At 40.9% G+C, this 22,244-nt stretch overlaps 1 protein-coding gene and 2 pseudogenes across 4 annotated transcripts in view; 1 reads left to right on the top strand and 2 right to left on the bottom strand.

The window, feature by feature from the left end:
- Positions 1-22,244, bottom strand: part of HEATR5A (HEAT repeat containing 5A) — a 143,591-nt gene that overhangs the window by 56,641 nt on the left and 64,706 nt on the right. For all 4 annotated transcript variants that reach the window (XR_008380734.1, XM_053594901.1, XM_053594903.1 and 1 more), the window contains exons 17-19: positions 7,461-7,566; positions 5,929-6,119; positions 4,411-4,570 (exon numbers count right to left, since the gene is read on the bottom strand). Coding sequence is in view for 3 of the 4 variants with exons in the window: in XM_053594901.1 (XP_053450876.1) it covers positions 4,411-4,570; positions 5,929-6,119; positions 7,461-7,566 (457 nt within the window). In the remaining variant the exon portion in view is untranslated. The remainder of the gene's footprint in view (positions 1-4,410; positions 4,571-5,928; positions 6,120-7,460; positions 7,567-22,244) is intronic.
- Positions 6,657-7,449, top strand: LOC128588224 (60S ribosomal protein L27-like; annotated as a pseudogene).
- LOC128587654 (F-box only protein 16-like) lies at positions 19,396-20,249 on the bottom strand (annotated as a pseudogene).

Here is a 22,244-nt window from a genome sequence, read left to right as displayed (position 1 = left end):
ACCACTGGTGTAGGGTATTAACAAACTATTATTTCTTTTCTTTCTTTCTTTTTTTTTTTTTGAAGACAATCTCATTAATAATGTCATCCTTGGGAGAGTGCTGTAGGGTCACAGCTCACAGCAACCTCCAACTCTTGGGCTTAAGCGATTCTCTTGCCTCAGCCTCCCAAGTAGCTGGGACTATGGGCACCCGCCACAATGCCTGCCACGTCTAATTTTGTTGCAGTTATCATTGTTGTTTAGCTGGTCCAGGCTGGGTTCAAACCCGCCAGCTTTGGTATATGCTGAGCCACACAATGTATTATTTCTTAATTCAGGTGCTGGTTACATAGTGTAGTCAGTTTGTAGACGTGTATATTTATGATGAGTCACACTTCTATTTACATACAGTAGAACCTCCCTACATTGACCACTTCCTTAAGTTGACCTAATTTTCTTTCTTTTTTATTTTTTGGCCAGGGCTGGGTTTAAACCTGCCACCTCTGGCATGTGGGGCCAGTATCCCACTCCTTGAGCCACAGGCACCACCCAGTTTTCTTTTTTTATTTATTTTTATTTTTTTTTTTTGAGACAGAGCTTCAAGCTGTCACCCTGGGTAGAGTGCCATGGCATCCTAGCTCACAGAAACCTCAACTCCTGGGCTTAAGCGATTCTCTTGCCTCAGCCTCCCAAGTAGCTGGGACTACAGGCGCCTGCCACAACACCTGGCTATTTTTTTTGGTTACAGCCATCATTGTTGTTTGGCAGGCCCCGGGCTGGATTCAAACCCGCCAGCTCAGGTGTATGTGGCTGGCGCCTTAGCCACTTGAGCCACAGACGCCGAGCCAACACCCAGTTTTCTTTTTTCTTTTACTTTGAGACATCACCATGGGTAGAATGCTGTGGTGTCATAGCTCACAGGAACCTCCAACTCGGGCTCAAGCAATTCTCTTGCCTCAGGTTTTCTATTTTTTTTTTTTTGTAGAGACAGAGTCTTATTTTATCACCCTCGGTAGAGTGCTGCGGCGTCACACAGCTCACAGCAACCTCCAACTCCTGGGCTTAGGTGATTCTCTTGCCTCAGCCTCCCATGTATCTGGGACTACAGGCACCCGCCACAACACCCTGGCTATTTTTTTGTTGCAGTTTGGCTGGAGCTGGGTTTGAACCTGCTGCCCTTGGTTATGGGGCCGGCACCCTAATCTACTGAGCCACAGGCGCTGCCCTATGTTTTTTTTTTTTTACTAGAGATGAGGGTCTTGTTTTTGCTCAGGCTGGCCTCAAACTTGTGAGCTCCAGCAATCCACCTGCCTTGGCCTCCTAGAGTGCTAGCATTAAAAGTGTGAGCCACCGTGCCCAGCCAACTTGACCTAATTTTCATGGACTGGACATGTACCACATGTATGTATCAGTACAGTAGATCTAGTTTCTTTTTTTTTTTTTTTGTAGAGACAGAGTTTCACTTTATGGCCCTCAGTAGAGTGCCGTGGCGTCACACAGCTCACAGCAACCTCCAACTCCTGGGCTTAGGCGATTCTCCTGCCTCAGCCTCCCGAGTAGCAGATCTAGTTTCTTATATTGACCACTTCCCAATGGTCAGTTTGTTGACTAGTTTGTTGCAGTCCCTTTGGTGGTCAATTTACAGAAGTTGTAATGTATATACATATATACTGTGGTTAAAATGAAACAAGCCTGGCCTAATACTGACATAACTAAAGGTAGGTGATAGGTACAATACGGCCATTATAGTACACATTCTACTTCTGTAAATATTTGAATGTTCCCACATAGGGAGTAAATAAGTTCTTCCATCAGGAAATAAACTGAAAAAGTTTTATCCCTTTTATTAATGCATAAAAAACTTACATGCTGGGTGCGATGGCTCACGCCTATAATCCTAGCTCTCTGGAAGGCTGAGGCGGGTGGATTGCTTGAGCTTAGGAGTTCAAGACCCGCCTGAGCAACAGCAAGACCCGGTCTCTACCAAAAATAGAAAAAACTACCTAGGTGTTGTGGCGGGCGCCTGTATTCCCAGCTACTTGGAAGGCTGAGGCAAGATGATTGCTTGAACCGAAGTATCTGAGGTTGCTGTGAGCTATGACGCCACAGTATTCTACCCAGGGCGTCTAAGTGAGACTCTATCTAAAAAAAAAAAAAAATAAAAAAAAAAAAGGAAACTTAACAGTATTTAAAATGCTACAAAAATGGGCTCCTATTTGTTAGGTGAGAGACATCAACTGAGAAAACTCAGAATTGATGATATTGGAAAGGTGTAGTGAGCATGATGATGCCACTGTATGCTAGCCTGGGAGTCAGAGCAAGATTCTATCTCAAAAAAAGAAAAGAAAAGAAAAAAGAGAAGAAAAGAATAAATAAAATAAAGAAAGAAGAAATAATCAGCTGGGCACAATTTTGTGTGTGTGTGTGTGACAGAGTCTCCAGCTGTTGCCCTGGGTAGAGTGCCATGGCATTGTAGCTCACAGCAACCTCCAATTCTTGGGCTCAAGCAATCCTCTTGCCTCAGTTTTTCTATTTTTAGTAGAGAGGAGGTCTCGCTTTTGCTCAAGCTATCTGCCCACCTTAGCCTCTCAGAGTGCTGTGATTTTTTTTTGGTTGGTTTAGAGACAGAGTCTCACTTTATCACTCTTGGTAGAGTGCTATGGCATTATAGCTCACAACAACCTCCAACTCCTGGGCTTAGGTGATTCTCTTGCCTCAGGTTCCCAAATAGCTGGGACCTCAGGCACCCGCCACAACACCTGGCTATTTTTTGTTGCAGTTCGGCCAGGGCTGAGTTTGAACCCACCACCCTCAGTATATGTGGTTGGCGCCCTACCCACTGAGCCACAGGTACCACCCCAGAGTACTATGATTACAAGCATGACCCACCACAAAAAATAGCTGGGTGTGTTGGTGCATGCTTATAGTCCCAGCTATCAGGAGGCTGAGATGTGAGAATTGCTTGAGCCCAGGAGTTCAGGGCTGCAGTGAGCTATTATGCCAGACTGGGTAGAAGAGATAGTATCTAAAAGAAAACAAAAACCAAAACCAAAATCCAAGCAATAAGCAGTTGTGCAGCTTTTCAGTAGGGAAATGACAGGATGAAAACCTTTTTTTTTTGAGAAGTTTCAAGCTGTTGCCCTAGGTAGAGTGCTATGGCATCACAGCTCACAGCAACCCTGAACTCTTGGGCTTAAGCAATTCTCTTGCCTCAGCCTCCCAAGTAGCCAGGACTATAGGCACCTGCCAAAATACCTGGCTATGTTTTGGTAGTAGTTGTCATTGTTGTTTGGCAGGCCTGGGCTGGATTTGACCCTGCCAGCTCTGGTGTATGTGGCTGGTGCCCTAGCTGCTGAGCTATAGGTACCAAGCCTTGTTTTTTTTTTTTTGAGACAGGATCTCCTGGCCTTCCAGAGTACTATGATTATAGGTATGAGTCACAGAACTTGGCCAAGATGAAAATCTTTTGAGAAAATAAATTTGGCCTTAAATCTAGAGAGTTGGAAAGAAAAGATCCTAAAAATAATGTGACTGGTTAGGAGGCTACTACAGTAAGTGAGCTAATGAGGGGGACAGAGAGAAGATGACATAAGGCGAGTAAAACAATAGGAGGAATAAAACTCATTCCACATTTGATGAAGGTATCAGGGGAATGATGAGTTTATTGGTAGAAACAGATTAAGACACCTGGAACAATAAAGTGGTTAAGAACAGGAATTTTGAGTCCACAACTTGTGTTCTTGAACTGATTCCATGATTCATTAGCTTACCAGCTAGGAGCAAGTTACTTAGCTTCTGTAAGCCTCAGTTTTATTTCCCTATAATGGAGCTATACACCTGAAATTACTGTAAAGATTAAATATGATAATATGTTTGAAAGAATGTAATATAATACCTAGCACATTTTAAGCTCTTTAAAACTGATATTAATAAGATGAAAGGGAGAGCAGTGCCTGTAGCTCAATCAGCAGGGCATAAGCCACATACATGGAGGGCGATAGGTTTGAACCCGGCCCAGGCCTGTTAAACAACAACTGCAACGAAAATATAGCCGGGCATTGTGGCAGGCGCCTATAGTCCCAGCTCCTTGGGAGGATGATGCAAGAGAATCCCTTAAGCCCAAGAGTCTGAAGTTGCTGGGAGCTGTGATGCCATCACACTCTACTCAGGGTGACAGCTTGAGACTCTGTCTCAAAAAAAAAAAAAGGAAGGGAGATCTGTTTTCAGAAAAAGATACCGAACTTGACTTTATAACTCTGAGTATGAAGTGAAGATAGATTTAAATTTTAAAAATCCATCAAGGTTAACAATAGCATTGACATTTACCATGGGAAGAAATATTATTTACAAATTAATAATGGTCAATAAAAACATAATCTACATCATCTATAAATCATGCATTTCAAAGAAAGTGTCACATGAGGTACTCACCTGCACATCAGGAGAAGTGTTATCCTGAGACAAAGCATAAAGGACTCCAATACAAGAATTTAAGTGCTGAGAAGAACTTATTCCTCCTAAATACCTGTTTAGGGATCCCAAAGCCAATGAGTATCCTGTTCTGGTAACCACATCCCTTGCTGATATTAATCTGTAATGATAAAAATAAAAATAAATGCCCATCACTGTGAAAAAACGAATTCATGTTCATTGTCACTTAGGCAAAACTTTATATGTGAATAGTTACAAAATTCAGAAATACATTTATTATTATTATTTTTTGAGATTGAGTTTCACTATGTCACCCTCGGTAGAGTGCCATGGCGTCACAGCTCACAGCAACCTCAAACTCTTGGACTTAAGTGATTCTATTGCCTCCGCCTCCCAAGTAGCTGGGACTACAGGCGCCTTCCACAACACCTGGCTATTTTTTTTATTGTTGTTGTCATTGTTGTTTAGCAGGCCCAAGCCAGGCTCAAAACTGCCAGCCTCAGTGTATGTGGCTAGCACCGTACTCACACTGAGCTATGAGTGCCAAGCCAGAAATACATTTACTATTAATTGATAAAAATTCTATGGGCACTGCCGCCAAGGCGTTTTTCTGTAGATTGTTCATACTACCTATCATATGTGTGTGTATAAAACAAGTTAAGAAAACTCTGTTGGCTTGCTGCCCATAGCGCAACATCTAGGGTGCCAGCCACATACACTGAGGCTGGTGGGTTCAAAGCCAGCCTGGGCCTGCTAAACAACAATGACAACTACAACAAAAAAATAGCTGGGCATTATGATGGGTACCTGTGGTCCCAGCTTTTTGGGAGGCTGAGGCAGGAGGATCACTTAAGCCCAAGAATTTAAGGTTGCTATGAGCTGTGATGCCAGGGCACTCTACCAAGGGCGAAATAGTGAGACTCTGGGGAAAAAAAAAAAAAAAAGAAAACTCTGTTAAATGACTCATTTTCCTACAGTCTGTTGTTTTTGTTTTTTTTTCTTTTTTTTGAGACAGAGTCTCACTATGTTGTCCTCGGTAGAGTGCCCTAGCGTCACAGCTCAGAGCAACCTCCACCTCTTGGGATTAAGTGATTTTCTTGCATCAGCCTCCCAAATAGCTGGGACCACACTGCCTGCCATAATGCCCAGCTATTTTTTTGTTGCAGTTATTTAGCTGGCCTGGGCCGGGTTTGAACCCACCACCCTCGTGTATATGGCTGGCGCCATAACCACTGTACTACAGGTGCTGAGCCGAGTCTGTTGTATTGATGGTGAATTATATCACTTATGTTATAGTGAACCTTCTGTTATTATACAAAGTTAAAGCTGAAATAGTGATAGTTTTATATTGTAACATCAATTAAGACAGAGGGGTTCTTTATTCTGAAGCACCAATACTTACCAATTTTTTTCTTCATTATATCTCAGAATAAAGTTCTTACTAGTGCTAATAAACCAGTAAGCTATGGTTAGTTTTGACACATAGTCCATGAGTATATGAATAAAAAATTCACTTACTTGTCAAAGCTAATTTGAGCTAATCCGGCTGTAAAAGTTCCATCATCAACCACTTGGGCTAATCTGGCCCAGGCCTCTGCAGCTGCACATCTCAAAAGGGGGTTGGAACTTTCCAGGCCTCCCATAACTAATGTTAGAGCAAGTCTTCTCATTTCTTCTGTACCTAAACTTCCCTTAGAGCCAGTCACATACTGAAATATGTGAAGAACAACTCAAACTTACAATCACAGTAAATTCTTTGATCCAGTTTGGAAGGTGTGTTCCAAATGTGTTCATACTTAAATTACAATTTGAAAAAGCCAGAATACAAAAATCCATGCTGATCATACAAACATAATTTGACTTTTTTCCCACAGAGCACTCTAGAATCTTAAACCTCCAGAAAATAATATGGCAACAATTATCATTGAGGTATAAATGTGTTCAGAACATTTATAGAAATATTCATAAAATGAAACAATGAAACCTATTATATTTTATCGAACTTAGAAACAATAAGTCATAAATGTAACAATGAGCTAGCTAGATTTGGTCCACAGGCCATAGGCCACCAATTCCCTGATCTGGACTATCAGATTCAGTAGGTTAATGCATGGACTCTCAGACAACACCATAAGTTTCATTTCTAACTAACAAGCTTTATGTGGAAAAAAGGTAAAATGAGAATTTTAAATCATGAAACATTTTTATCAGGAGATTAAAAAAAGTGAAAGAAAAAAAAAGCCCTTTAAGAATATCATCCTCACTTTCTGCTATAGGCCCAGGTGATTGAAATGGGTAGGTTCATGAAACCTGGGAAAGTGGTGCTGGTGCTGGATGGATGCTACTGCAGACACAAAGCAGTCATCATGAAGAACAGTAATGACGGCACCTGAGACCACCCCTATAGCCATGCTGTGGTGGTGGTAATTAATCATTATCTATGCAAAGTGACAGGTGCCATGGGCAAGAAGAATACTGCTAAAGTGGTCAAAGACCAAGTATTTTGTGAATGTTTATGACGACAATCACCCCATGACCACAAGATACTCTGTGGAAAGGTCCTTGGACAAAACTGTCCTCAACAAGGATGTCTTTTTTTTCTTTTTCTTTTGTAGAGGCAGAGTCTCATTTAATTGCCCTCGGTAGAGTGCAGTGGCATCACACAGCTCACAGCAACCTCCAACTCCTGGGCTTAGATGATTCTCTTGCCTCAGCCTCCCAAGTAGATGGGACTACAGGCGCCCGCCACAACGCCTGGCTATTTTTTTGTTGCAGTTTGGCTGGGGCTGGGTTTGAACCTGCCACCCTGGGTATATGGGGCTGGCACCCTACCCACTGAGCCACAGGTGCCACCCAAGTGCAGGATGTCTCCAGAGACCCTGCACTTAAACACAAGGACTGATGACAGGCCAAAGTTAAGTATGAAGAGAGGTACAAGATGGGCAAGAACAAGTGGTTCTTACAGAAGCTGTGGTTTTAGGAGTTTTGCATTCCAGTCATTACCAAAAAAAATTAAGCAAATATTTCAAACGTTTTTTAAAAAGAATTACCTTCAGGAAACTAGAAATTGAAGAAACAACATGTAACTGAACTACTTGCTGACGAGCTCCTTTTGTGCGCTTTATACTGTCCAAAAGCTGTTCCAATGTAAGAATCCTAAAATCAGAAGCAATCAGACTTAAAAGTAAGTACATTAAAGACAAAATAAACCAAAGGGCATACTGAGTATCTACAGCTAATTTATTTTGTTGCATTATTCTGTTGCAACTACTAAAATAAGATAAATTACCCTTGAATAACTTTATATATCTTAGGAGAAGAAAATGTTATTAACATAACCAACAGAAAAATGATTTGATTATGGATTATTTTTACAGTTGGGAGAAGCCGTATTTTGTGAAAAAATAATCACAAATGAAAAAAAATTTTTTTTTTTTTTTTGAGATAGTCTCATTTTGTCGCCCTTGGTAGAGTGCTGTGGCGTCCCAGCTCTCAGCAACCTCAAACTCTTGGGCTCAAGTGATTCTCTTGCGTCAGCCTCCCAGGTAGCTCGCCACAACACCTGGCTATTTTTAGACATGAGGTCTCAATCTGGCTCAGGCTGGTCTCAAACCTGTGAGCTCAGATAATCCAACTGCCATAGCCTCTGAAGTGCTGGGATTACAGGCTTGAGCCACTGTGCCCCGTCCCAATAAAGATTGTTATTTATTTATTTATTTATTTATTATTATTATTATTTTTAGTAGAGACAGAGTCTCACTTTACTGCCCTTGGTAGAGTGCCATGATGTCACAGTACTCACAGCAACCTCCAGCTCTTGGGCTTATGCGATTCTCTTGCCTCAGCCTCCCGAGTAGCTGGGACTACAGGTGCCCGCCACAACGCCCAGCTATTTTTTTTGTTGCAGTTTGGCTGGGGCTGGGTTTGAACCCACCACCCTCGGTATATGGGGCCGGCGCCCTATTCTCTGAGCTACAGGCGCCACCCGAAGATTGTTTTTTAACCTGCATCTCTGGCAAGTAATAAAGATTTTACCTGGGCAAATTCTGACATTTTAGTTAACTATTTTCTAAGTAAAACATATCTAAAAGTTACTTGCATCAGCTTTTCTGGTCTCTTCCACCATGCTCTGGTATCCTTATTTTTCCTAAAATGTTAACAATTAACACCTAAAAGCAGGGAAGTTCTCAATAATATTTAAATTTCATACTTTAGGTTTTTTTAAATTTAAATACTACTATATTGTAAATGTGAGAATGTACATTCCAATAATGGGGATATTTGAGATAACACTAACAACTTCATCCAATACTGATAAAACTACACAAAAATTGTACATGTAACACATAGCCTTTAATACCATAGAACTTGGCCTTTTTATAGGTAGTTTACATATAAACAAAGTTATTCTTTGCTTTTCTGTCCTCACGAGTATGAGGTGTTCCAACTAACAGACCTTTCCCTTATAGCTTTTTAATAGGTACTTAAGATATGATTCCTCAAGAGAGGAGGAAAAAAACCTCACTGCCAGCTCAGATTAAAAAAAAAAAAAGGAGGCAGCGCCTGTCGCCCCATATACCAAGGGTAGTGGGTTAGAACCTGGCCCCGGCCAAACTGCAAGAAAAAATAGCTGGGTGTTGTGGCGGGTGCCTGTAGTCCCAGCTACTCAGGAGGCTGAGGCAAGAGAATCGCTTAAGCCCAAGAGCTGGAGGTTGCTGTGACCTGTGATGCCATAGCATTCTACAGAGGGCAACAAAGTGAAAAAAAAAAAAAGCATTAAACCAGGATTATAAAATTCTCATCAAGTTTCAAAAGAATCAACACATGAAACACATTATGGGGAACTTTTAAAGAAGTTTCAGTACTGACTAACATTTTTGCTCTTAGTATCAGGACTCACTAGATTCATTAATTCATTTTAAGGTTAACACCAATTCATATCATCAACAGTTAAGGAGAAGCAGCATAGTTCATTGAATCTACAATTACACTTAAAAAATATATTTGGGATCATACTAAATGCCATTCAATCCTGTAATTCCTCTACTGGGCATATACCCAGAAGACCAAAAATCACATCATAACAAAGATATTTGTACCAGAATGTTTATTGCAGCCCAATTCATAATTGCTAAGTCATGGAAGAAGCCCAGGTGCCCATCGATCCACGAATGGATTAATAAATTGTGGTATATGTACACCATGGAATATTATGCAGCCTTAAAGAAAGATGGAGACTTTATCTCTTTCATGTTTACGTGGATGGAGCTGGAACATATTCTTCTTAGTAAAGTATCTCAAGAATGGAAGAGAAAGTACCCAATGTACTCAGCCCTACTATGAGACTAATTTAGGGTTTTCACATGAAAGCTATAACCCAGTTACAACCTAAGAATAGGGGGAAGGGGGAAAGGGAGGGGAGGGAGGGGGGAGGTGGGTAGAGGGAAGGGGATTGGTGGGATTACACCAGCGGTGCATCTTACAAGGGTATATGTGAAACTTGGTAAACGGTCTGTGAAGCTAGTGAATGATGCCCCATGATCATATCAATGTACACAGCTATGATTTGATAAAAAAAAAAAAAAATTAAAATTTTTGCTTTTCTCATTTAACGTTACCTCTTTAATACTTTTCAAATCTTTTTTTTTTTTTTTTTTTTGCAGGTTTTGGCTGGGGCTGGGTTTGAAGCCACCACCTCTGGTATATGGGGCCGGCACCCTACTCCTTTGAGCCACAGGCACCGACCTTCCAATCACTTTTATTCTAGGATAATCTTTGCTAATCCAAATTTCATCATACACATATAATCTATTCTATGATTTTCCTACCATTAAGTAAAATTTTTCTGTTTTCACAACTCTAATTATGAAGAATATATATTTTTCATCTGGGGTTGAATGTGTCCACTTGCTATTTGTGTATCTTCTGTGACTGCTTTTCATGTCCTTATAAAACAGATGTTTTAATTCCTTATGTCAAGACATATAAAGATATACTTGTAGGCAGGTGTGGTGGCTCACTCCTGTAATCCTAGCACTCTGGGAGGCCAAGGCAGGTGGATTACTTCAGCTCAGGATTTTGAAATCAGCCTAAGCAAGAGTGAGATCCAGTTTCTACTAGAAATGGAAAAACTAGCTGGGCATTGTGGCAAGCACCAGTAGTTCCAGCTACTCCCGAGGCTTAGGCAAGATCATCTCTTGAGCCCAAGAGTTTGAGGCTGCTATGAGCTACGATGATGCCATGACACTTTACCCAAGGGCAAGAGAGTAAGACTGTCTCAGAAAAAAAAAGCTATACTTGTGTGAAATAAACCACCACCTCATCTTTCCATCAATTTCTTCTTTTAAAACGTTGTTTTTTAGCCCTGTACTTCCTTTTCCCTCTTTTCTCCGTTTAAGTCAGGAAAGCTGATATTATACTGAAGATACTATTTTTTGGTTGTAAATTATCCTGACGGCAGGAATAGTGGCTTATAATTTATCTTCATCTTGTGTTTAGCATGTAATAGGCAATCAAAGGTGCTTGTTGAACAATCATGAAAGATGACTGCATTAAGTAGGTAAAAAGAGGGCATGACAGCCTGAACATGGCATATGGATAACTATTATTTGACCCTAATGAACATCTAATAATATGCTTAAGTAGGTCTCTATCATTCTGTTGAGGCTATAAGAAAAGTGATGCTACAGGGCAGCGCCTATGGCTCAAGGAGTAGGGTGCCGGTCCCATATGCCAGAGGTGGTGGGTTCAAACCCAGCCCCGGCCAAAAAAAAAACCAAAAAAAGAAAAAAAAAATCCCCCACATCCCAAGAAAAGTGATGCTACAAATGGCAATTTTGTTATTTAATCAGTATGTAGGAATTGTGCCTTTAAGAAATCCAAATGGGACTCCGCGCCAAGCAGCTAAGGCACTAGCCACATAACACCTGAACTGGCAGGTTCAAATCCAGCCCAGACCCGCCAAACAACAATGATGGCTGCAACAAAAAAATAACCAGGCGTTGGGTTGGAGCATGTAGTCCCAGCTACGTGGCAGGTGGAGGCAGGAGAATCGCTTGAACCCAGGAGTTGGAGGTTGCTGTGAGCTGTGATGTCACAATACTCTACCCAGGGCAAAAGATTGAGGCTCTGTCTCAAAAAAAAAAAATGAAATCCAACTGTACAAAAAAGAGAAAAAAGGAAAGTGTGTATATTACATGTGTGTATCATATGCATTGGGGAAAGCAGTATGTATAAAATAAATTCACAAAATACAATAAAAATGGTAGATCATTAAGAACTGTGAAAACCCTAGTACTCTCAGAATATTTACAAAAATATTTCTTTTTTTTAATGTTTAAAAACATTTATTTAAATGACAACAAAATAACATTATGACAAGTAGTTAACCAAAGCTCACATCTTAATACAGTTTTATGTAAATGGTGTTTCATGAGGGGCACTAAACATTCTGATAAGCTGGGGGTGTCTCTTTAGGGGAGCCTAGGAGCCACGAAACTCACCACTACAACCTCCCCCACTCCATCCAGCCCTGCCATCTACACACACTGTCACCTGTCCAGGTTTCTACAATAGAAACATGAAGGACTGCAAAGAGGACCAGAGTAGACATCAGAAGATCCATCTCTGAGCAACCACATGACAGCCATTTATTGTATCAATTTTCTTGTCTTCGTAATGAGCACAATATATTTGTCCTATCTAACCATTGAGATAGGTAGGCATGAAACTCAAATATAACCATCTTTTAAAGAGGATAAAGTCCTACAGTCTATCCAAAAAACCTAGGTAGAAAAAGAGGATAACCTTTTTTTTTTATTATTATTGAATCACAGCTGTGTACATTAGTGCAATCAAGGGGTACAATGTGCTGGCTTCATATACAATTTGAAATAATCTCATCAAACTGTTCAACGTAGCCTTCATGGCATTTTCTTAGTTATTGTATGTACACATTTGTATTCTGCATTTAGTAAGTTTCGCCTGTACCCATTCTAAGATGCACCGTAGGTGTGGCCCCACACCTTACCCACCCTCCACCGTAACCTCCCTGCTACCTTCCCCTTCCTTGGCCCTTTCCCCATATTCTGGTGGTATAGTTGGATTATAGCCTTCATGTGAAAGTATAAATCAGCTTTATAATAGGGCTGAGTACATTGGATACTTTTTCTTCCATTCCTGAGATACTTTGCTAAGAAGAATATGTTTCAGCTCCATCCATGTAAACATGAAAGTGGTAAAGTCTCCATCTTTCTTTAAGGCGGCATAATATTCCATGGGATACATGTACCACAATTTCCTAGTCCATTTGTGGGTCGATGGGCACTTGGGCTTCTTCCATGACTTAGCAATTATGAATTGGGCTGCAATAAACATTCTGGTACAGATGTCTTTGTTATATTGTGATTTTTGATCTTCTGGGTATAAACCTAGTAAAGGAATTATAGGATTGAATGGCAGGTCTATTTTTAGACCTCTAAGTATTCTCCAAACATCCTTCCAGAAGGAACGTATTAGTGGACATTCCCACCAGCAGTGTAGAAGTGTGCCCTTTTCTCCACATCCACGCCAACATTTCTGGTTTTGGGATTTTGTTATGTGGGCTACTCTTACGGGGGTTAGGTGATATTAAAAAGTAGTTTTGATTTGCATTTCTCTGATAATTAAGGATGACAAGCTTTTTTTCATGTGTTTGTAGATCGTGCGTCTGTCTTCTTTAGAGAAGTTTCTCTTCAAGTCCCTTGCCTACCCTGAGATGGGATCGTTTGTTCTTTTCTTGCTAATACGTTTGAGTTCTCTGTGAATTCTGGTTATTAAACCTTTATTGAAGGTATAACCTCCAAATATTTTCTTCCATTCTGAGGGCTGTCTGCTTGCTTTACTTACTATGTTCTTGGCTGTGCAGAAGCTTTTTAGTTTGATCAGGTCCCAGTAATGTGTTTTTGATGCTGCTTCAATTGCCTGGGGAGTCCTTCTCATACAATACTCACCCAGGCTGATTCCTTCAAGAGTTTTCCCTGCACTTTCTTCAAGTATTTTTATAGTTTTATATTTTAAGTTTAAATCTTTTATCCAGTGATAGTCTATCTTAGTTAATGGTGAAAGGTGTGGGTCCAGTTTCAGTCTTTTACAGATCGCCAGCACCATTTGTTAAGTAGAAAATCTTTTCCCCACTGAACGTTTTTAATTGGCTTGTCAAAGATCAAATAACAGTAAGTAGCTGGACTCATCTCTTGGTTCTCTATTCTGTTCCAGACATCTACTTCTCTGTTTTTGTGCCAGTACCATGCTGTTTTGATCACTATCAATTTATAGTACAGTCTCAGGTCTGGCAGCAGGATTCCTTTGTTTTTATTGCTGAGTAATGTTTTGGCTATTCGAGGTTTTTTCTGATTCCATATAAAATGAAGTATTATTTTTTCAAGATATTTAAAATATGACAGTGGAGCTTTAATAGGAATTGCATTAAAATTATATATTGCTTTGGGTAGTATGGACATTTTAACAATGTTGATTCTTCCCAGCCATGAGCATGGTATGTTTTTCCATTTGTTAACATCTTCAGCTATTTCTTTTCTTAAAGTTTCATAGTTCTCTTTGTAGAGATCTTTCACGTCCTTTGTTAGGTATACTCCCAAATACTTCATCATCTTTGGCACTACTGTGAAAGGAATAGAGTCTTTGACTATTTTTTCGGCTTGGTTATTGTCGGTATATATAAAGGCTACAGATTTATGCGTGCTGATTTTGTAGCCTGAGATATTGCTGTATTCCTTGATCACTTCTAAAAGTTTTGTAGTAGAATCCCTAGTGTTTTCCAGATATACAATCATATCATCTGTGAAAAGTTTGATCTCTTCTGACCCTATGTGGATACCCTTGATCGCCTTTTCTTCCCTAATTGCAATGGCTAAAACTTCCATTACAATGTTAAAGAGCAATGGAGACAATGGGCAACCTTACCTGGTTCCTGATCTAAGTGGAAATGATTTCAATTTAACTCCATTCAATACGATATTGGCTGTGGGTTTGTTGTAGATGGCCTCTATTTGTTTAAGAAATGTCCCTTCTTTTTTTTTTTTTTTTTGTGGTTTTTGGCCGAGGCTGGGTTTGAACCCACCACCTCCAGCATATGGGACTGGCGCCCTATCCCTTTGAGCCACAGGTGCCGCCCAAGAAATGTCCCTTCTATACCAATTTTCTTAAGTGTTCTGATCATGAAGGGATACTGGATATTATCAAAAGCTTTTTCTGCGTCAATTAAGAGAATCATACGGTCTTTATTTTTTAGTTTGTTTACGTGCTGAATTACATTTATAGGGTTACATATATTGAACCAGCCTTGAAAGCCTGGGATAAATCCCACTTGGTCATGGTGTATAATTTTTTTGATGTGTTGTTGGATTCTGTTTGTTAGGATCTTATTGAGTATTTTTGCATGAATATTCATTAGTGATATTGGTTTATAATTTTCTTTTCTTGTTGGGTCTTTCCCTGGTTTGGGGATCAACGTGATGTTTGCTTTGTAGAATGTGTTGGGTAATATTCCTTCTTTTTCTATATTTTGGAAGAAGTTTAGTAATATAGGTACTAATTCTTCTTTAAAGGTTTGGTAGAATTCTGACGTAAAGCCATCTGATCCTGGGCTTTTCTTTTTAGGGAGATTTTGTATAGTTGATGCTATTTCACAACTTGACCTAGGCCTGCTCAACATTTCCACTCCGTTCTGGCTAAGTCTTGGTAGGTGGTGTGCTTCCAGGTATTGGTCGATTTCTTTCAGATTTTCATATTTGTGAGAGTAGAGTTTCTTGTAGCATTCGTTAAGGGTTTTTTGAATTTCTGAGGGATCTGTTGTTATTTCTTTTTTTTTTGTGGAGACAGAGTGTCACTTTATGGCCCTTGGGTAGAGTGCCATGGCATCACACAGCTCACAGCAACCTCCAACTCCTGGGCTTAAGCGATTCTCTTGCCTCAGCATCCCTAGTAGCTGGGACTACAGGTGCCCGCCACAACACCCAGCTATTTTTTGGTTGCAGTTCAGCCGGGGCCGGGTTTGAACCTGCCACCCTCGGTATATGGGGCTGGCGCCTTACTGACTGAGCCACAGGCGACGCCCCGGTCTGTTGTTATTTCATTGTTACCATTTCTGATTCATGAAATGAGATAATTTACTCTTTTTTTCCTGGTTAGGTTGGCCAAAGGTTTCTCTATTTTATTGATCTTTTCAAAAAAACAACTTTTGGATTTACTGATGTGTCGTATAATTCTTTTGTTTTTAATTTCATTTAATTCTGCTCTGATTTTGGTTATTTCCTTTCTTCTGCTGAGTTTGGGGTTGTAATGTTCTTCCTTCTCCAGTTGCTTGAGATGTCCCATTAAGTTATTAACTTCCTCTCTTTCCGTTTTCGAGGAAGGCTTGCAGTGCTATAAATTTCCCTCTTAGGACTACCTTTGCAGTATCCCAGAGGTTCTGATAATTTGTGTCTTCATTGTTGTTTTGTTCCAAAAATTTGGTGATTTCCTTCTGAATCTCGTCTATAACTCATCTATCCTTCAGCATAATGTTGTTTAGCTTCCATGTTCTTGTATAGGTATGCAGATTCCTGTTGTTATTGAGTTCAACTTTTGTTACATGATGGTCTGAGAAGATGCAAGGGATAATTTCTATTTTTTTTGTAATTTGCTGAGGTGCGATTTGTGGCCCAGGATGTGGTAGATTTTGGAGTATGTTCCGTGGGCTGATGAGAAGAATGTATATTCAGTTTTGTTGGGATGAAATGTTCTGTAGATGTCTGTTAAGTCCAAATGTTGAATGGTTAAGCTTAAATCTAAGATTTCTTTGCTTACCTTCTTTTTGGAGAGCACTGCTAAAGGGGTGTTAAAATCTCCAACTACTATAGAACTGGAGGAAATCAAGTTGTTCATGTCTGTTAGAGTTTCTCTTATAAATTGAGGTGCGTTCTGGTTGGGTGCATAAATATTAGTAATTGAAATCTCATCATATTGAGTATTACCCTTAACAAATATGAACTGTCCATCCTTATCCTTCCTCATTTTGGTTGGTTTAAAGCCTATTGCATCTGCGAATAGGATTGCAACGCCTGCTTTTTTCTGCTTTCCTTTTGCCTGGAGTATAGATGACCATTCCTTCACCCTGAGTCTGTATTTGTCTTTTAATGTAAGATGAGATTTTTGTAGCAGATATCTGGCTTGAGTTTTTGTATCCAGTCAGCCAACCTGTGCCTCTTTAGAGGACAATTTGAACCATTCACATTAATTGAGAATATTGATAAGCCTTTCAAGAGTCCAGTGGACATTTTTAATCCTTTTGCGACTGTGGAAGTTGGAATTTGATCAGAATTTTCTGGGAGGGTTTACTTTTGTGGTTGAGGATTATGCTGGTCTTTATGAAGGATAGGTCTGAGAATATCCTGGAGAGCTGGTTTAGTTATGGCAAATTTCTTCAACATGTGAATGTCATTAAAGCATTTAATTTCTCGGGCAGTGCCTGTGGCTCAAGGAGTAGGGCGCCGGCCCCATATGCCAGAGGTGGTGGGTTCAAACCCAGCCCCAGCCAAAAACTGCAAAAAAAAAAAAAAAAAGTATTTAATTTCTATGTCATAAATGAAACTCAGTTTAGCTGGGTACAGGATCCTGGGTTGAAAGTTATTTTGTTTTAGGAGATTAGAAGTCGATGACCATCCTCTTCTGGCTTGAAAGGTTTCAGCAGAGGAATCTGCAGTTATTCTTCTTTTTTTTTTTTTTTTTTGTAGAGACAGAGTCTCACTGTACGGCCCTTGGTAGAGTGCCGTGGCGTTACACGGCTCACAGCAACCTCTAACTCTTGGGCTTACGCGATTCTCTTGCCTCAGCCTCCCGAGTAGCTGGGACTACAGGCGCCCGCCACAATGCAGTTATTCTAATATTCTTGTCCTTGTAGGTGATGGTTTTCTTTCGTCTGGCTGCTTTCAGAATTTTCTCCTTTATATTAACTTTAGTGAAATTGATTATGATGTGTCTGGGGGATGTCAAATTTGGGTTGAGTCATGCTGTAGTTCTGAAACTGTCTGCTATCCGAATTTCAGAATCTCTTGGCATGTCTGGAAAGTTCTTCATAATCTCATGGAAAAGAGACTCTGTGCCTTTTCAAGCAACTTCATCGCTTTCGGGGATCCCTATAAGGCGAATATTGATTTTCTTTGAATTATCCCAGAGCTCTCTGAGAGAGTGATCTGTTTTTGCCCTCCATTTCTCTTCCTCTTTGAGAGTTTGGGAGCGTTCGAAAGCTTTGTCTTCAATGTCAGAAATCCTTTCTTCTTGCTCCATTCTGTTACTGAGAGATTGTACTGTGTTTCTCGGATCTTTTTTTTTTTGTTAAGACAGAGCCTCACTTTACCGCGCTTGGTAGAGTGCCATGATGTCACAGGACTCACAGCAACCTCTAGCTCTTGGGCTTCCGTGATTCTCCTGCCTCAGCCTCCCAAGCAGCTGCAGTTCAGCCGGGGCTGGGTTTGAACCCGCCCCCCTCAGTATATGGGGCCAGCGCCCTACTCACTGAGCCACAGGTGCCACCCGTTTCTCAGATCTTTGAGGGCTGCAACTTCTTGTGTCAATGTGTCAAAATCTTTGGTAATTTGGTCTTTGAATTCGTTGAATTCTTGAGATATCTTTTGGGTTACTGCTTGAAATTCTAATTCGATCTTATTTGCTATCCAGGTTCTGAATTCGATTTCTGACATCTCAGCTATTTGTTTGTGCATGGGATCTTGTGCTGTGTCTGCCCCACTGATCCTTGGGAGAGTTGGTCTACTCTGATTATTCATATTGCCAGAGTTTTCCTGTTGATTTCACCTCATGACTGTTTTTCACCATTGCCTCTGGCCGTCTTGAGAGCTGGGGAGGTGTCTCTCCAAGATTAGACCCCAGTGGGATCACTCTATTGTTGCTGGATCTTCGTAGGGAGTGACTCTGTGTAGGTCCTCTGGGGCTGCCCCAACCATGGAGTTCTGGTTGTGGAAGCAGCTCCAGAGTGTGACACAACCGGATCCAGCAATAGGGCGGGGGGTGGTGCACACGGTTCTGGGAGTGTCTGGCGCCCAGTGACTTTGGCACAGAGAGACAAGGCTCCAGCAGTCTCTGGGCAGAAGGGCTCCACGCAGAGGCAGGGAGGGCTCTGGAGGGCTCACAGCTACCAGAGTCCCTGGCCAGACGAACGGGCTGGTGTGGAGGCAGGGAGGGTACAGGAGGGAGGATGCGGTGTTGCATGGCTCCCGCAGTTCCTGGTCAGGACGTTTAGAAGCCTGGCAGGTGCAGGTCGCGGCGCAGCTCTTACCAAGGTCTGGACGGGTGCTGATCACGGTCATGGTGCGGCTCTTACGGAGGTCCGGGCAGGTATCGATCGTGGGTGGTGGCGCAACTCTTACGCAGATAACCTGATGGGATTACCTGGACCAGTACAGGAGATGATGCGTGCCAGGGGCCAGAGCCTGGCGACAAGTCTGTCCTCACTGCGTGTTAGCCAGGGTTATTACGATAAACGTCATACAGAAATATTTCAAGTTAATTCTGTTTATCGTCATGAATCTGAAAAACTCAGGAAAGCATATTAGAGAAAAATAAAATTTACCCATAGCACCATCATCTAGGCCAGTGGTTTTCAACCTTCCTAATTACGCGACCCTTTAATACAGTTCCTCAAGTTGTGGTGACTCCCAACCATAAAATTATTTATTTATTTTTATGCCATAAATTCCTTTTTACTGAAATGCTATAGGAGTCATGTTCACACTAAAGTATTTAAACTGAAAGAGCATCTAACAGAGGGGCAAGTAAAACTCAGTCCCCACCGCACAGAGCATTTTGTCTTTTCTGTACAAGTCTTTCCATGTCCTTAAGCTGGCTTGGGATCTGCAGCCTAGATGGATGATTTTCAAGTCCTGAGTGTCTCTGAAGATGCCACATGAACATTTCAGCTGTGTCTGGGAGTCACACTGACTGAGGAGCAGGCCAGGTGTGACAAGCTGGAACTTTTATGGCAGAGCTGGAACTTAGGGACATCAGTGATTGTGCTTTTCTTATCCTCAATCTGTCCTGCAATTTATTTCTCTTTTCTTGTGGTTGTCAGCCAAAATCTGGGGTCATTTCATTTCTTTTCTTTCTTCCATGCCAGATGCTGTCAATGGGGTCACAGTTGTCCAGGGTGGAAGTTCTTTTTTCCCTGCATTACTCTTCCTTCTTAAAGAGGAATAAGACTGAAAAGTTGACAGAGGAGACTGCTTTTCCTTTGGAGAACTGCTCATCACTGGCTGAACATCAGCTATTACAAATTCATCTTTGGGAGGTGTCTTAGGCGTGGTAAGATTAAGTTCTTTCACCATTAGAATATAGTGTTTCTTCCAGATGCTCTGCTCAAAAGGAGTTCGAGAGAAATTGATGTACCAGTTAAAACATAAACATTTGAGCATCCACAGCTGGTCCAGCTCAGCTAAGTTCTTCCAATGCCAGCACATGTGTGCACAACGACAAAGGCTTCAGGATCCAGGAAAGAAAAGATGTATACAGCTAACACCCTTGGAAGCTTGGTAGTAAAATCCAGGGCTTCTGCTGGGAGTTTTTCCTGAAGTTTTTGACAGCAGAACTTTTGCTGTGACAGGGAGCAGCGTTCCAACAGGCGTGTGAGGATTCTTCTCCTTTGAGAGTCTGTCCTTTTGTCAAACTATTTTCCAAGTAGGGCTCTTCTTTCTTCAAATATTGTCATTCAATAGCTGATGATTTAGGGGTGTCCAGGTTCTCATCTTTGTCTGCATTTTGGGACCATCTATGCTTTTTGGAGGTGCAAAATGCCATCATGAGATAACTGCATATTCTTCCACAAGAAAGACTATATCTCTTTTAGCTCATCTACCTCTTCAAGCCTTAAGCACTGACGTTGCCATAGTTGCGTTGGGTTCATGAAATTATTTTTGTTGCTACTTCATAACTGTAATTTTGCTACTGTTATGAATCGTAATGTAAATATGATATGCAGGATGGTCTTAGGTGACCCACAGGTTGAGAACCGCTGATCTAGACCATTAACATTTTGGTATCTTTGTTCTTTTAAACAGAGTCCTACTTTGTCACCTAGAGTGCTATGGCTACATGATTCACAGCCATCTCAAACTCTTGGGCCAAGCAATCCTATTGCTTCAGCTTCCCAAGTAGCTAGGACTACAGGTTTCTGCCACAATGCCTGGTGAAACAGGTCACCGTCTCACTTTTGGTCAGGCTGGTCTCAACTCCCGAGCTCAAGCAGTTCTCCCGTCTCATCCTCCCAGAGTGCTAGGATTGTAAGTGTGAGCCAAATTGTCTGGTCTGACATCTTTGTTTTTGTCTTTCCCCTCCTAGGTACCTGGTATGATTTTCAGAAAAACTGGAATCATACTATACATACCTCATAAATAACCTGGGTTTTTTCCTCCAAAAACAACATTATCAGAGATTTTTCTTCTTCTTCTATTTTTTTGAGACACAGTCTATGTTGCCCTCAGTAGAGTGCTGTGGCATCAAAGCTCACAGCACCCTCAAACTCTTGGGCTTAAGCCATTCTCTTGCCTCAGCCTCCCAAGTATCTTGGTCTACAGGTGCCCACCACAACGCCCGGCTATTGCTTTTTGTTGTTGTTGTTGTAGTTGTCATTGTTGTTTGGCAGACCCAGGCTGGGTTCGAACCCACCAGCTCTGGTGTATGTGGCTGGCACCCTAGCCGCTGAGTTACAGGTGCCAAGCCTATCAGGGATTTTTCTATCTTATTAACTACTACATTAAAACAATTTTAATTAGCTTCTGGTACCATATATTTTAGAAGTACAATAATTTATTTAACCAACTTCCTAATATGGGATTTAGGCTATTTCTAATTTTTCTCATTATAAATAATGCGATAAATATCCTCCATATAAAAATTTTTCTGCTCATCACTTAAGACTATATTTAAGGCATTTTGTTTTAAGAACATATTTGTTCACAAATTACCTTTCAGGAACATTGTGGAGGTTAAATATGACATCAAAGGGGAATTAAGAATAACTGCATAATCCAGCTCACAACTTTCAAAACCTAAAACATCACTTTTAGATCATACCTACATGTGTTATTATGAAATTTTAATCATGTTGAAAATACTAAAACTATATCAGGTTAGATCTTGAGAATTTTGTTATGTCATACTATTATTTGACCTATATCATTTTCTTGTCCACATCCATGAGCCAAAAGCCAAGGACTCTAAAACAGTGTGCCAGAGTCCAAAATCTTTTTCTCCATCCTTCACCCCACAATTCTGACAGAGACTGAATATGCTGTTAATTGACGAAGGTCTCAAAATAAATTATGACACCAATACATTTAGAGAGCTCAACAAAAAGATTCTGAATCTTATAGGTAGATGTCAACCAAAACAACAACAAATAGTCAGGCGTTGTGGCAGGGCCTATAGTCCCAGCTACTTGGGAGGCTGAGGCAAGAGAACTGCTTGAGCCCAAGAGTTTGAGGTTGCTATGAGCTATGATGCCACAGCACTCTAGATAGAGGTAATTTACTATTTTTTTTTTGACAAGAATCTCAAGCTGTTGCCATGGGTAGAGTGCTGTTGCATCACAGCTCACAGCAACCTCAAACTTCTGGGATTAAACTTGCCTCAGGTAGTTGGGGAGTAGCTGGGATTACAGGTGCCCACCACAATGCCTGGCTACATATATATATATATATATATATATACATATATATATATTTTTTTTGTTGTTGTTGTTGTTGTAGTTGTCATTGTTGGTTTGGTGGGCCTGGGCTGGATTCAAA

This window comes from Nycticebus coucang, chromosome 6 (genome assembly GCF_027406575.1).
Source record: "Nycticebus coucang isolate mNycCou1 chromosome 6, mNycCou1.pri, whole genome shotgun sequence".
NCBI lineage: Eukaryota > Metazoa > Chordata > Mammalia > Primates > Lorisidae > Nycticebus > Nycticebus coucang.
This window is presented reverse-complemented; position numbering and strand designations above follow the sequence as displayed.